Genomic DNA, 16,876 nt, shown 5'->3' on the forward strand with positions numbered 1-16,876 from the left:
AAGGTGGATAGATCACGTAACTAATGAGGAGGTATTGAATAGGATTGGGGAGAAGAGACGTTTGTGGCACAACTTGACTAGAAGAAGGGATCGGTTGGTAGGACATGTTTTGAGGCATCAAGGGATCACAAATTTAGCATTGGAGGGCAGCGTGGAGGGTAAAAATTGTAGAGGGAGACCGAGAGATGAGTACACTAAGCAGATTCAGAAGGATGTAGGTTGCAGTAGGTACTGGGAGATGAAGAAGCTTGCACAGGATAGAGTAGCATGGAGAGCTGCATCAAACCAGTCTCAGGACTGAAGACAACAACAACAACAACAACAACAACAACATGATAGCTTGGTAACACTCGAAAAAGTTTGAAAAACCTGTCATTAAATGGTACTGGGAAATCGTATTCCGTTATCAAAAAGTAATAGATACTTTGTTTTTAGAAGTTTCAGAGGCTAATTCTGACAAACGAGGCTTTAGCATTCAGTGCCCTTTCTTATACAACTTCACATATGACATATCTCTATCTGTATTCTGTGAGTTTATTGTTTATAAACTGTTGTCATCCTGTATAAGTATTGATTCATTCATCAGTTATGTTTATTTGATATTACTACACCAAAGACTAATAAATAAGATATTACGTACATCACATTATTCGTTTTCAAAACGTGTAAAAGCTTTTGGGGATGTCTGTTATTACATACAGATATTTCAATGAGGTAGGGATGAAGAGCTTAGCAAACAATTCATGATTCCCTGTGACACTGTTACAAAGATCTTTGTTTTCTTTAATTTTGAAAGTTTAGTAAATCGACAAAGAGATCAGAAAATGAAACCTGCAGGTGTTATACCGTGTTTCTAACTGCAGAACCATAGTAAGTATCAACTTCCGAAAGAAGTAAATGTTTTAGTGCGGGGTATTGCAAAGAATATGCGTTATATGACTCACATTGAAATTGTTAAGGACGTGCACAACAGACTGATTTATAGATCAGTTACTAGCGCTCTTCGAGTACATATCAGTTGTAGTATGTACAGTGTTGAGCTACCTCAAAGCTATCGTAAATGATGGGCCCTGTTCCTTACATTTATAACCGTTCTGGTCAACGAATAGTGACATAAGTGGAACAGACAAATTACTTCTTTGCTGTTTATTATTTGTGGCTAGGAATTTTAAGCTGTAATTTAAACAAAGTTGCCCGAAAAAAATACAGTTGTATAAATTATGGAACTGTATAAATTAATAATTTCTTTGCCTTCTCAGGGGACACCCGACAGAAAATGTTTCCTCGTATTTAGTCTTTCCATTTTCAGGTACTATTTCCTCGTATGTATTTTACATCCACAGAGACGTTCTTTTTACCATAAACCTATCCCAAGTTACTCATTGTAGAATAGCGCGAAGCTACGCTCAAATTCAGGCATTCTGTACTGCGAACACACACCATTTGTTGTAGCAGGTGTATAATAGAATGGGGGCAGATGTGCTGCACAACCTCCCTTAATCTGATCTACCGACCTCACTTCAAGTAAAAACATTACAGCTATCATCTCTCGTAAGAGAAATGAAATCAACATAAAAAACTACAACAAACCTAATCTTTCAAGTGGTTTTATGTTACTTAACTACACAGCGAGACAGAATTTGCAAATCGATCATATCTCAACCAGGAGAAAAATGCTTCTATTGGAGCACTAATAAGGCGAATATGCTCCTGCTTATTAAAAGACTTTGACTCAAAATTCGGGTACCAGCTGCCTCATTCTACCTTCCTCAGCAACGTTGGAATTTTATCAAAACTTTTCGCGCTCTTTTTAACATACAAATACCCTCTCACTCCCACAAGCTCCAAAAACTGTGGCTCGCTCACCCATCAACCAGTTAATCGTCCAGCCCAACTCTTTGTGTCCCCGTCACTGCCCGCAGCCTCGATGTCACAAACTCCTTCGTTATTAGAATGAGATTTTCACTCTGCAGCGGAGTGTGCGCTGATTTGAAACTTCCTGGCAGATTAAAACTGTGTGCCGGACCGGGACTCGAACTCGGGACCTTTGCCTTTCGCGGGCAAGTGCTCTACTAATATTGCCTTCTCTCACCGCCACGTCTCCCTCTGGCTCTCCCTTATTGTTACTATCTCGTTCATTCCTACCCTCTGCTGCTGTCTCTTCTCACTATCTCTCTCACCGTCTTTGCCACTATCATTGACTCTGTGCCTCATTATCACTGGCTCCTCCCAACTTAACTTTCTCCTTCTCTTTAGTTCTCTCCCACTGGCACTGTCTGCTTGAATCTCTTCATAGTACTGTTGCTCACTGTCAGCTACGTTCCATTGTAACTGTGCCCTCTCTTTCTATCACACAGCAAATTTCTCCTGCGCTGTTTGTGCACAACAACTGCCGTCTAAGATTTTCCTGTATTCATTGTTTTTCCTTCTCCAGCTGCCTCTGTATCCTTCTCCCTTAGAATAAAACGTGCGAATACATTCGCACGCCAAAATTCTTGGGAAAATGTTTAAAAGTAGAATGAGGAAACAGGAACACCACCTTATAGTCAGAATTTCTTAATAAACAGTAGCGTATTTATCCTTCATGTGGCTTGATAGAAGCCTTTTCCGGCTGGTTCCCTTCTTTCCCCTTCTACAGAAGGCATGCACCCATATGAAGAGAACTTCATACTCAGTAAAGTTTTCGTAGTTTGCTTATGTGAAATTTAAATGACGCATAACTACATTATTTTACAACTCATACCGGCTTTTATGTGCAGCAAAACTTTGCATGCGCTTCTATACTACAACAACATGGTGTTACCAGAACCATCGCGATGATAACGGAGACACTGTACAGCATATTTCTCCTTGCTATGTAACTTTACAAACTACGTTTCACCTAACACCGGATTTTACGTGAATACGTAGTGTGAATTTGAACCTCTGTACCTCCGAAACGGATCAAGATATCACGAAACTTTTAAAGTCAATCGAGATCTGAATCTTTAGGAATGTGCTGCAAAAATTACAGCCATTTTCTGGGCATAGCCGTCTTGGAAATAGCGGCTTAGTTTCGGTACTCGAAAACCATTTTTTGTTGTTGTTTCCTCAGGAACCGGACTCTACATCTACATCTACATCTAAATTTGTACTCCGCAAGCCACCCAACGGTGTGCGACGGAGGGCATTTTACGTGCCACTGCCATTACCTCCCTTTCCTGTTCCACTCGCGTATGGTTCGCGGGAAGAACTACTGCCAGAAAGCCTCCGTGCGCGCTCGAATCTCTCTAATTTTACATTCGTGATCTCCTCGGGAGGAACAAATAGGGGGAAGCAATTTATTCGATACCTCGTCCAGAAACGCACCCACTCGAAACCTGGACAGCAAGCTACACCTTGATTCAGAGCGCCTCTCTTGCAGCGTCTGCCACTTGAGTTTGCTAAACATCTCCGTGACGCTATCACGCTTACCAAATAACCCTGTGACGAAACGCTCCGCTCTTCTTTGGATCTTCTCTATCTCCTCTGTCAACTCGACCTGGTACGGATCCCACACTGATGAGCAATACTCAACTATAGGTCGAAAGAGGGTTTTGTAAGCCACCTCCTTTGTTGATGGACTACATTTTCTAAGTACTCTCCCAATGAATCTCAACCGGGCACCCGCCTTACCAACAATTAATTTTATATGATCATTCCAATTCAAATCGTTTCGTACGCATACTCCCAGATATTTTACAGAAGTAACTGCTACCAGTCTTTGTTCCGCTATCATATAATCCTACAATAAAGGATCGTTCTTTCTATGTATTCGCAATATATTACATTTGTCAATGTTAAGGGTCAGTTGCCACTCCCCGAACCAAGTGCGTATCTGCTGCAGATCATCCTCCATTTCGCTACAATTTTCTAATGCTGCCACTTCTCTGCATACTACAGCATCATCCGCGAAAAGCCACATGAAACTTCCAACATTAAACTTTACTTCCAGAAGATTCTTAAGGCACACCGAAGACCATATAAAATGCAAAAAGAACCAATCGATTTGCTCCATTTGCCTAAGCTGGATGTAGTATGTAATATTGAAACTTTGACAATGTACTGTAGGATAGCTGCAGTAAGACGATCCTAATGCTGGGTATACAAAAGGTCCCTAGCCGAAGGGCTATCCAGAACACTTGAGCCTATCTTTCTGTCACTAATAGACCCCGATGTGTGAGCTCCGGAAAAATCGAGTTTTGTACACACCCGGTACAGCATCGGCCAGAATAAATAACCTAGTCTGAATAATTTTTTATTAATATTTCCTCCTGAAGAAGACGTTTTTTACGAGAATTCAAACCATGGTCAAGGGGTTTAAAAAGACTATCCAGTTTGCAGTTGATTGGCTGTTCGTTAATTCCTCAAATAGATTTCCCCCTACGATTGCTGCTGCAACCATGAACAAAAGTAAGAAATAAATTAATATACGCTACCAGAATAGGAGAAAAGATGCATGACATAGTAATCTGAAAGCGTTTGTTGAGCTGCGACTAAGGAAGAAATAGAGACTGTTTTCCTCGTTGGTAGATGATATATATATATATATATATATATATATATATATATATATATATATATATATATATATATATATATATATTAATGGGCATGAATGCTGACGTGTACAAATCTTTTCTACGATAGAAAACGTTTTCGGCACATGAATGTACCGTGTGTTCACGACATCGGACTCGCTTGTTCTGAATTGGCAGAAATTGACGTCTTTCATTGCGATAGCCTTATCTTTGACCTGTGACAACATTAGCGATTAGCGACCTTAAGAAATTTTGTCTATGTGTACAGTATGAGCTACATAGTGACTGTACAGGGGGATACTAAAGTATTAAGCACATCTGGAGTGACAGTGCTGCTTTAGCAAAATGCACATTGTAGCCGCGCATCCAAGACTGCACCGTTAGTTTCATATATAGGTGGAGCCTGCTTCCTCCATTCCCCGCAGCTCAGACAGAACTCGGTCAGGGCATCGTAAACAGACAGTTTATCCACGACGCTCGTTTACGCAGAGCACTTTTCTCAGGAACCGTTCTTGATAGAGCTCTACAGAGAACGAAAGATCAGTACTCCCTTCTATTGAGAGCTCTCACAAACTCCACGGCACCTGCTCGGCGAGTGTCTTTGCGCGATGAACATATTTCAGTATTTGTGCAAAGGGAGTAAATTTTATTACTCAGATATCGAACCTCCTTTGGTACATTTTACAATTGAGGATAGAAAAATATATCTTCAGTTACAATAGATTATTTTAATTTGCAAGGTACATTTTTACAATTTCAAAGGCCAGAAGTTACAGTTGCAGCTGAGAAACTAAGCAAGCATGGGCGCGTTACGCATATCAGCCGGGACACGTTTAAGCATTATTTTGCATTGCCATCTTTACTGATATCGCACTAAGAAAACTTTAAGACATCAGAAGTTGGAAAAGCAATCTAAAAAAACAGAGGAGCAAGGGAATAAAAGATAGACATTGTTAAAAAAAGAGCCTGTTAAAAGCTAATGAACCTCAAGCTGAAAGAATTAATATAAGGGTGCAAAAATTAATGAGGCTAACATACTGCTAGGAGCAAGAACAAGGGAATTTCCTGATGGACCTACTTTTGATATCGACGTCAGTGCTCTGCCAAAGAACGGTTTTCACACGGCAAGTCTCCATGTTCTCCTGTCGTCAGCCATCCTCTTAAAACCCGCGAAATTTCCACCTCCGTTTATTTCGTCTATTACTTTACATTTCCTTCTTTCTCCCAATCTCCTCTCATAAACTTATCCTTCCAAAGCGTCTGTTAGTAAGCACTCCATTCTCAACGGATAACCCATAAAGTATTCCTTTCTCTGTCTTACAGCCTGCAACAGATTGATTGAGAGGATGTAAACTGGCTTTGTATTTGCTTGTTGAAACGATACAGCCAATCAAAAAGAAATGCCTCCAGTTCTTTCGATGCAAAATTGGGTCTCACTGCGATTGTACAACAGGAGGGACAATAATTTTTTATTTTCTTATTTTGCAACTGGGACGTAATGATGGATGGGCCTATGTAGGCCTATGTAGGCCGTATTATGCTTACTCATGGAATTTCGCTAAAAGATTTCTTTATTGCCAATGATTTTTTTGTTATTTTACTATGTTGAGTGCTGTTAGCAAGTTTGTAATTTTGTTTACTGCCAATAAAACATATTTCGAAAATTGTAGAGCACTTCATTGTGTTCAACGATATGCATAAATGTGTCTCCGTAGGGACATGAACCTGCCCCAAACAGGGGGCTGCTTGAGCCAATATAAAGTTATTTTACACTCTTAAGTCAGATGTTTAAATAGAACTACATATACCAAGCTACACTTTAATAAATGTGTTATACACTGAAGCGCCAAATAAACTGGTATAGGCATGTGTATTGAAATACAGAGATATGTGAACAGGCAGAATACGGCGCTACGGTTGGCATTGCCTATGTAAGACAAGTGTCTGGCGTAGTTGTTAGATCGGTTCCTGCAGCGACAAGGGCAGGATATACAGATTTAAGTGAGTTGGAGGGTAGTGTCATAGTAGGCGTACGAGTAAAGGGATACAGCATTACTGAGGTGGTGATGAAGTGGGAATTTTCCTGTACGATCATGTGGCTAGAATATCGAGAATGTAAGTAATCCGGTACAACATCAAATTTTCGACATCGCTGCAGGTGTATAAAGGTCCAGCGACAACGGGACCAACGACGACTGAAGAGAATCGTTCAACGTAATAGAAGTGCAACCCGCCCGGAAATTGCTGCAGATTTCAATGCTGGGCCATCAACAGATGTCAGCGTGCGAACCATTCAATTAAATGTCATAGATGTGGGCTTTCAGAGCCGGAGGCCCACTGGCGTACCCTTTGTTGCCTGCACGACAGAAAGCCTTACGCCTCGACAGGGTCCGTCAACACCGATTTGGGATGTTAGTGACTGGAAACATGTTGCCTGGTCGGACGAGTTTCGTTTCAAGGTGTATCGAGCCGATGGACGTGTATGGGTATGGAGACAAACTCATGAATCCACGGACACTGCATTTCAGCAGATGATTCTTCATGGTGGTGGAGGCTCTGCAACGGTGTGCAGCGTGTGCAGTTGGAGTGATATGGGACTCCTGATACGTCAAGAGACGACTCTGACAGCACGTACGTAAGTATCCATTCATATCTATTGTGCTTTCCGACGGACCTGGGCAATTTCAGCAGGGCAAAGCAACACCCCACACGTCCAGAATTGCTACAGCGCGGCTCCAGGAACACTCCTCTCAGTTTAAACACGTCCGCTGGCCACCATACTCGTACTCCCCAGACATGAATGTTATTTAACACATCTGGGATACGTTGTAGTGTGCCGTTCAGAAGAGATATCCACCCCTTCGTACCCTTACGCATCTATGGACAGCCCAGCAGGATTCATGGTATCTACATCTACATCTACATCTACATGACTACTCCGCAATTCACATTTAAGTGCTTGGCAGAGGGTTCATCGAACCACAATCATACTGTCTCTCTACTATTCCACTCCCGAACAGCGAGCGGGAAAAACGAACACCTAAACCTTTCTGTTCGAGCTCTGTTTTCTCTTATTTTATTTTGATGATCATTCCTACCTATGTAGGTTGGGCTCAACAAAATATTTTCGCATTCGGAAGAGAAAGTTGGTGACTGAAATTTCGTAAAAAGGTCTCGCCGCGACGAAAAACGTTTATGCTGTAATGACTTCCATCCCAACTCGTGTATCATATCTGCCACACTCTCTCCCCTATAACGCGATAATACAAAACGAGCTGCCCTTTTTTGCACCCTTTCGATGTCCTCCGTCAATCCCACCTGGTAAGGATCCCACACCGCGCAGCAATATTCTAACAGAGGACGAACGAGTGTAGTGTAAGCTGTCTCTTTAGTGGACTTGTTGCATCTTCTAAGTGTCCTGCCAATGAAACGCAACCTTTGGCTCGCCTTCCCGACAATATTATCTATGTGGTCCTTCCAACTGAAGTTGTTCGTAATTTTAACAACCAGGTACGTAGTTGAATTGACAGTCTTGAGAATTGTACTATTTATCGAGTAATCGAATTCCAACGGATTTCTTTTGGAACTCATGTGGATCATCTCACACTTTTCGTTATATAGCGTCAACTGCCACCTGACACACCGTACAGCAATCTTTTCTAAATCGCTTTGCAGCTGATACAGGTCTTCGGAGGACCTTACTAGACGGTAAATTACAGCATCATCTGCGAACAGTCTAAGACAACTGCTCAGATTGTCACCCAGGTCATTTATATAGATCAGGAACAGTAGAGGTCCCAGGACGCTTCCCTGGGGAACACCTTATATCACTTCAGTTTTACTCGATGATTTGCCGTCTATTACTACGAACTGCGACCTTCCTGACAGGAAATCACGAATCCAGTCGCACAACTGAGGCGATACCCCATAGGCCCGCAGCTTGATTAGAAGTCGCTTGTGAGGAACGGTGTCAAAAGCTTTCCGGAAATCTAGAAATACGGAATCAACTTGAGATCCCCTGTCGATAGCGGCCATTACTTCGTGCGAATAAAGAGCTAGCTGCGTTGTACAAGAGCGATGTTTTCTGAAGCCATGCTGATTACGTGTCAATAGATCGTTCCCTTCGAGGTGATTCATAATGTTGGAATACAGTATATGCTCCAAAACCCTACTGCAAACCGACGTCAATGATATAGGTCAGTAGTTAAATGGATTACTCCTACTACCCTTCTTGAACACTGGTGCGACCTGCCCAATTTTCCAATCTGTAGGTACAGATCTATCGGTGAGCGAGCGGTTGTATATGAGTGCTAAGTAGAGAGCTATAGTATCAGCGTAATCTGAAAGGAACCTAATCGGTATGCAATCTGGACCTGAAGACTTGCTCGTATCAAGCGATTTGAGTTGCTTCGCAACCCCTAAGGTATTTACTTCTAAGAAACTCATGCTAGCAGATGTTCGTGTTTCAAATTCTGGAATATTCCATTCGTCTTCCCTGGTGAAAGAATTTCGGAAAACTGCGCTCAATAACTCCGCTTTAGCGGCACAGTCGTCGATAACAATACCATCGGCAGTGTGCACCGAAGGTATTGACTGCGTCTTGCCGCTTGTGTACTTTACATACGACCAGAATTTCTTCGGATTTTCTACCAAATTTCGAGACAATGTTTCGTTGTGGAACCTATTATAGGCATCTCGCATCGAAGTACGTGCCAAATTTCGTGCGTCTGTAAATTTTAGCCCATCTTCGGGATTTCGCGTTCTTCTGAACTTCGCATGCTTTTTCCGTTGCCTCTGCAACAGCGTTCGGACCTTTTTTGTGTACCACGGGGGATCCGTTCCATCTCTTACCAATTTATGAGGTATGAATATCTCAATTGCTGTTGCTACTATATCTTTGAATTTGAGCCACATCTCGTCTACATTCGCATACTCAGTTCGGAAGGAATGGAAATTGTCTTTTAGGAAGGCCTCTAGTGGCACTTTATCCGCTTTTTTAAATAAAATTATTTTGCGTTTGTTTCTGATGGATTTGGAAGAAATGGTATTGAGCCTAGCTACAATGACCTTGTGATCACTAATCCCTGTATCAGTCATGATGCTCTCTATCAGCTCTGGATTGTTTGTGGCCAAGAGGTCAAGTGTGTTTTCGCAACCATTTACAATTCGCGTGGGTTCGTGGACTAACTGCTCGAAATAATTTTCGGAGAAAGCATTTAGGACATTCTCGGAAGACGTTTTCTACCTACCACCGGTTTGGAACAAGTATTTTTGCCAACATACCGAGGGTAGGTTGAAGTCCCCCCAACTATAACCGTATGAGTGGGGTATTTATTTGTTACGAGACTCAAACTTTCTCTGAACTGTTCCGCAACTGTATCATCGGAGTCTGGGGGTCGGTAGAAGGAGCCAGTTATTAACTTAATTCGGCTGTTAAGTATAACCTCCACCCACACCAATTCGCACGGAGTATCTACTTCGACTTCACTACAAGATAAACCACTACTGACAGACACAAACACTCCACCACCAATTCTGCCTAATCTATCTTTCCTGAACACCGTCTGAGACTTCGTAAAAATTTCTGCAGAACTTATTTCAGGCTTTAGCCAGCTTTCTGTACCTATAACGATATCAGCTTCTGTGCTTTCTATTAGCGCTTGAAGCTCAGGGACTTTTCCAGCGCAACTACAACAATTTACAACTATAATTCCGACTGTTCCTTGATCCAAGCACGTCCTGTAATTGCCAAGCACCCTTTGACATTGCAGCCCATCCCGCACTTTCCCGAGGCCTTCTAACCTAAAAAACCACCCAGTCCACGCCACACAGCCTCCGCTACCCGTGTAGCCGCCAGCTGAGTGTAGTGAACTCCTGACCTTCACTCAAGCACTACTTCAGACATTAATTGAGACCATGGTACTTGGTGTCACAGCACTTCTGGGGGCTCACCTTATTATTCACTTGTACTAGTTTCTCTGTCTCTTCATTATAAGACTGAACAGTTTAACACAAGATAAGTGTAACAATAAAAAATTAAAAACTCGCGAAGTTGATCCTAGTAAATCTGCCCCAGTCTTCAGATGTTTCTATTCTCCCACCTTTCAAATGGTTCAAATGGCTCTGAGCACTATAGGACTCAACTGCTGTGGTCATTAGTCCCCTAGTACTTAGAACTACTTAAACCTAACCAACCTAAGGACATAACACACATCCATGAACGAGGCAGGATTCGAACCTGCGACCGTAGCAGTCGCACGGCTCCGGACTGCGCGCATAGAACCGCGAGACCACCGCGGCCGGCTCTCCCGCCTTTACGTGATCAACAAAACCATTCCTTTGCTCCTGATAATGAAACTTAAAGCAGACACTGAAACACCGAATGCCCGAACTAATTCCACGCGATGATATTGCCGAGTGTATTTTACTCATGGAACCCCTATAATGTCTGTGATAGCTCAAATGGTTCAAATGGCTCTGAGCACTATGGAACTTAACATCTATGGTCATCAGTCCCCTAGAACCTAGAACTACTCAAACCTAACTAACCTAATGACATCACACAACACCCAGTCATCACGAGGCAGAGAAATCCCTGACTCCACCGGGAATAGAACCCGGGCCCGGGAAGCCGGAACGCTACCTCACTACATCTACATCTACATCTACATCTACATCCATACTTCGCTAGCCACCTGACGGTGTGTGGCGGAGGGTACCCTGAGTACCTCTATCGGTTCTCCCTTCCATTCCAGTCTCGTATTGTACGTGGAAAGAAGGATTGTCGGTATGCTTCTGTGTGGGCTCTAATCTCTCTGATTTTATCCTCATGGTTTCTTCGCGAGATATACGTAGGAGGGAGCAATATACTGCTTGACTCTTCGGTGAAGGTATGTTCTCGAAACTTTAACAAAAGCCCGTACCGAGCTACTGAGCGTCTCTCCTGCAGAGTCTTCCACTGGAGTTTATCTATCATCTCCGTAACGCTTTCGCAATTACTAAATGATCCTGTAACGAAGCCCGCTGCTCTCCGTTGGATTTTCTCTATCCCTTCCATCACCCCTACCTGGTGCGGATCCCACACTGCTGAGCAGTATTCAAGCATTGGGATAACAAGCGTACTATAACCTACTTCCTTTGTTGTCGGATTGCATTTCCTTAGGATTCTTCCAATGAATCTCAGTCTGGCATCTGCTTTACCGACGATCAACTTTATATGATCATTCCATTTTAAATCACTCCTAATGCGTACTCCCAGATAATTTATGGAATTAACTGCTTCCAGTTGCTGACCTGCTATTTTGTAGCTAAATGATAAGGGACCTATCTTTCTGTGTATTCGCATCACATTACACTTGTCTTCATTGAGATTCAATTGCCATTCCGTGCACCATGCGTCAATTCGCTGCAGATCCTCCTGCATTTCAGTACAATTTTTCATTGTTGCAACCTCTCGATACACCACAGCATCATCTGCAAAAAGCCTCAGTGAACTTCCGATGTCATCCACCAGGTCATTTATATATGTTGTGAATAGCAACGGTCCTATGACAATCCCCTGCGGCACACCTGAAATCACTCTTACTTCGGAAGACCTCTCTCCATTGAGAATGACATGCTGCGTTCTGTTATCTAGGAACTCCTCAATCCAATCACACAATTGATCTGATAGTCCGTATGCTCTTACTTTGTTCATTAAATGACTGTGGGGAACTGTGTCAAACGCCTTGCGGAAGTCAAGAAACACGGCGTCTACCTGTGAACCCGTGTCTAAGGCCCTCTGAGTCTCGTGGACGAATAGCGCGAGCTGGGTTTCACACGACCGTCTTTTTCGAAACCCATGCTCATCCATACAGAGTAGATTTCTAGTCTCCAGAAAAGACCACGAGCTGCGGACAGTGTCTGCGACTTAGATGTAATATGCACGGACGAGATGCCTACTTACGGTAGTTGAGAGTACATAGGCACTGCTGGTACATGCAGTAGTTGCTGAACGAGTAGTAGTAGTGTCGATTGTCAAAGGTGGCGCAGACGGGGTCGTGCGTCGCCGGGCAGGGCCCCGGGCACGGCGCCTCCGTCACTGACGAGTCGTCGGACGCCGACTCCCTGCTGAAGACCGCCGTCGTCGGCGCCGCCAGAACTACAAGCAAAACAAATTCTGCTGTGAGCTTTCCTCCCACATCGTCCATACTACCACTACTACTAGTAATACTACTATCCCGACGTTACTAAGTTACTTTTCCCAATCGATTCTGTGTCCGTCTGTTCCCTCACGTCCACTGGTGTCACGACCAACAGTATAACTCTAGCACCCTGTATCTCTGTGCTTCTACTATTCGAAAACATAGGTAAAGTGTGATTACTGACTGTTACTGATTTCGTACTGTCCTTAATTACTATTTCTAAAATTTAGATTTTATACAAAATACAAGACCTACGGTAATATACGTGTAACAATGAATATACTGTTAAAACATTGATACTGTTTCGGTGTTTCTAACAGAGGTCCTTGAGGCTGTGACACTGATGGAGCAAATAAATAAACAAATCAATGAAATTTAATAAATAAAATATACGAACGACTACTCATATATGAAGATCTTACTTCAATAGTGGTACAAGTCCCTTTTGGTTCATTCTGAGATACAGAGTCCTAAAGTTAAATGAGCGCTGAAAGAAAGTCAGTTGAGATACTAGAAAAATTCAAGTATGTGTACTTGTATCTCAACTGCAGATTTTTCAGTACTCTTTTAACCTTAGGACTCTGTATCTCAGAATGAATAAAAAGGGGCTTGTACCATTATTGAAATAAGCCCTTCATACCCGCGCTGCCGGAAGTCTTGTTATTAGAGTCTGTTGATCTGTCTGCAGCTGTGGAAACAAAGAAAGAGCACTCGGCTCTGAGTGTTTCAAGGAAATGCAGTTCTTTTCGGTGGGAGTTGGAAAGGGAACACTCTGTCAAGCGTAAATGCATATCGACACATTTGTATATTTAAAGTGGTATTGCTCTTAGAGGAGACTTAGGAACAGATATTGCGGTCGTTCATCAACTGTTTTTATAGCGTAGGGTCACTTAGAGACAAAAAATGATTTGGTCTACACATACATGATGTTGCTATTTTAAAATGGTTCTTAGATTCTGTTCTTCTTTGCACAAGAACGGAATTAGAAAGTTGTGACAGACACGAAGTTAGCTGAAACATTCTACGTCAACAAAATATTAGAAGAGCGTAGAAATAACGGTGCAGTTACATATGGCAGTGCTATAAAGTCACTGCCTTCTTGAGACTGAAATATGGTGAAGCCGCTGTGAGCTGAAGCTAGCACTAGCACTACCTTCTAGTAGTTCATAGAGAGAAGATTACGAAGCAGTTGAATGTCATTTTGTGCGGCACTAAACAACACAGGAGAACGGAAGCTGCAGGTGTTTCTACCCCAACGAGGCGCCGTCCCTTCATGTCCAACAAACATTCAGTGCGGGTTGAGTTTCAGATCTGGCGATTGTAACTGCTGAACGGAGGCTATCGGTAACACTGGAGAACCGACAGAAAAATGGATTGGATGACTTCGGTTGCCTCCTGCCCAGTTCAGTGTTTCGTCAACCAACTCCAGAGGAGAAGAGCCGTTCTAAGCCACGGGTCCCCGCTATTGAGATTTCTTTTAATGACCTGGATGACAACGGACATTAAACCCTAATCTTCCTCTTTCGCCCTGAGTAATGGTCGGATCTAGTCGGGCATGTCGTTGTTACGTTCAAACAGTTATCCTCCCCGGGCCATTTCCTGAAATTTGAGAGATTGGACTGAGCAAAGGTTGGGAATTAGCACAGGCGCTGATAACCGCGCACTTGAGCGCCCAACAGACCAAAAATCATCATCATCATCATTATCACGTAGCACTCGAAGGTGTAGCACACCGAATTCGCTAATCTTCCCTCTAGCAGCGTTTTTGTGTGTGTGTATACACATAACTGCGCAAATGGTTAATGGAAGATACTTCCGACCGACAATGGTGAACGTCTGTTCATTCCATTCGTATTGTGAGTGACAGAAAATGACCATCAATACGCCTATGTAACCGCTCTTCTCATTTTCTCACTGTCCCTTAGCAAGACATATGAGGTTACCAGCTGTGTTGTTGCATGATAATTCTGAAACAAGGATCTTCTAAATAGGGCCGGTTGGTGTGGCTGAGCGGTTCTAGGAGCTTCAGTCTGGAACTGCTGACCGCTACTGTCGCAGGTTCGACCCCTGCCTCGGGCATGGATGTGTGTGATGTCCTTAGGTTAGTTAGGTTCAAGTAGTTCTAAGTTCTAGGGGACTAATGACCTTAGATGTTAAGTCCCATAGTGCTCAGAGCCTTTTTTTCTAAATTAGCACGACAAGATTTAGAGAGGACATCGTTGTTTTTCTTCCTAAAATTCCAATTTAAATCTCCTGAGGGCGTCTCTATAACACGTTCCTTCGGCTTACAACGCCATATCAGCATCCCATCACCTCATCTCCGAATTACTTCTGTTTCTTCCTTCATATCTACTTTATAGGACTATCACCTAAGACAAAAGCGACTCTCCACCGCTGTCAGTCACTTGCATACACAGCAAGGACAGCCTCCGACGTGGCTGCTAGCTTCTATAACATTCTTCGTACGCTTCGAGTGTGACGTAGCGTAGTAGTTAACAAAATTTAGAAAAAAATTAAATTCCTGCTCTTCATGTTATAACTGTAGGAATGAATAACAATGTCATTAATTCTATATGATGTAGCTAATATTTCTTCGTTAGATTAATACTCGGCAGTTGCTCTCATTAACACCCTGTATGTGATACCTTTTCAAGATGCGCCGTATTTCATGTGGAAAACAATATTCACTGTAACTTTGGTCGTCAGCTGGCTGTCTAGCCAAGTGTACTCCGCCACTATTCTAGTTCGAGCTTAACTTGCTGATGTCACGTAATGTGATACAAAACGTTGTACGTTTTTCTTTCCACACAATCTAGCAAGGGCGCAAATCCTGTGTCATCCATTTTACATAAAAATCGACGAAAAGGGACAATGATTATATTTGCCGAAAAACATATTTCGTGTTATGTTGTCTTATATAAATTTTATTCTATTGAAGTTACAGCCATTCATGATTTCCTTAAATCATATAAATATATATCTAAATAGTCTGTACTTAGATTGGGAAAAATCATTGATTAAAACATCGAAGGGGCATTACAGATTGCAGCCAATATTCAATATCATGAGAAATGAACAAAGTGAAACAAACTTTCGAAAAGAATATTAGACGGGAAGGTGCCACTTTTTCCGATGATCTATCTAGCTAATGTAAGGATGGTGAATTCGGAATGTGTTCAGTGCTGATCAAACAACCTTTACGGTGTTACGCATCATGTTCAAAAACTCCTAAGACATCTAAACACTAGCAGTCTACGTCCCGCACAACCCTTTCAGTGCCAACGCACGCTACTTTGGTCAGTCTCCGTTTTCAAAGTTTGCTTTCCGAACATGAGGTTATTATCGCTATCACGTCTTGAAAAAATGTTCAACAAATGTCAGGTAGTTTTTTAAAACAGCAGTTACTTTTCGAGGCCGTGCTATTAATACACCCGTGAGTTAATGCTTGCGATGACTAGCAGTAGCCACGTAATCAACATAACATTGAGATACCAGTGATTAGAAGATGGACATAATTCTCCAAAACCGATCACGTCTGCCTCACTTTCATAGAAACTTTTCCTGTTGTGTAGCAAGATTACCAAAGAAGATCAGCAATAACATAGCACGATTACAGTTTAATAATGTCCGATACGAGTACCTGCGACCACAAGCAAAGCACGAAACTTCATGTTGAACAGGCGGGTTGCTTTCTGTTGCCAGCTGCAGTCTGCAGTCTGCTGTTATAAATCTTCCACAATCAGCTCAGCAATAGCGGCGTACTCTTTAAGACCTTTCGGGGTTATCATTAGACCCAAACCTGGAGATGAAACACTCTTTCGGAGATTACAAAGCCGTTTTCTGTGTAAATTGGTAAGTATTCTGAAGGGAAGACGCGAATATTCTGTACAGTTATAAATATAAGTATTTTTTGCAGTTTATTAGTTAGATGGTAGCCACAGTGGTACGGGTTATGGCTTTTTATTAAGAATTATTTGTAAATTTTGTAAACAGTTACATATGTATATCGCAGATCATACATACGATTTATTAACATGGTGTAAATTACGTATCATAAAATTAAATCATTTTGCCCTTCAAGCCTACTACTGCTTGTATATGAAGCGATAGTTATTTAGTTATGTTGTTAAAGTA

General features: G+C 42.3%; 1 protein-coding gene across 1 annotated transcript in view; it reads right to left on the reverse strand.

The window, feature by feature from the left end:
* LOC126336205 (uncharacterized) overlaps positions 1 to 16,433 on the reverse strand; it is a 49,003-nt gene extending 32,570 nt beyond the window's left edge. Inside the window, exons 1-2 of the mRNA XM_049999709.1 lie at positions 16,383 to 16,433; positions 12,505 to 12,699 (exon numbers count right to left, since the gene is read on the reverse strand). Of these exons, the coding sequence (XP_049855666.1) occupies positions 12,505 to 12,699; positions 16,383 to 16,413 (226 nt within the window). The 5' untranslated portion in view covers positions 16,414 to 16,433. The remainder of the gene's footprint in view (positions 1 to 12,504; positions 12,700 to 16,382) is intronic.
* Positions 16,434 to 16,876: the final 443 nt, after the last annotated feature.

This window comes from Schistocerca gregaria, chromosome 2 (assembly GCF_023897955.1).
Source record: "Schistocerca gregaria isolate iqSchGreg1 chromosome 2, iqSchGreg1.2, whole genome shotgun sequence".
Taxonomy (NCBI): domain Eukaryota; kingdom Metazoa; phylum Arthropoda; class Insecta; order Orthoptera; family Acrididae; genus Schistocerca; species Schistocerca gregaria.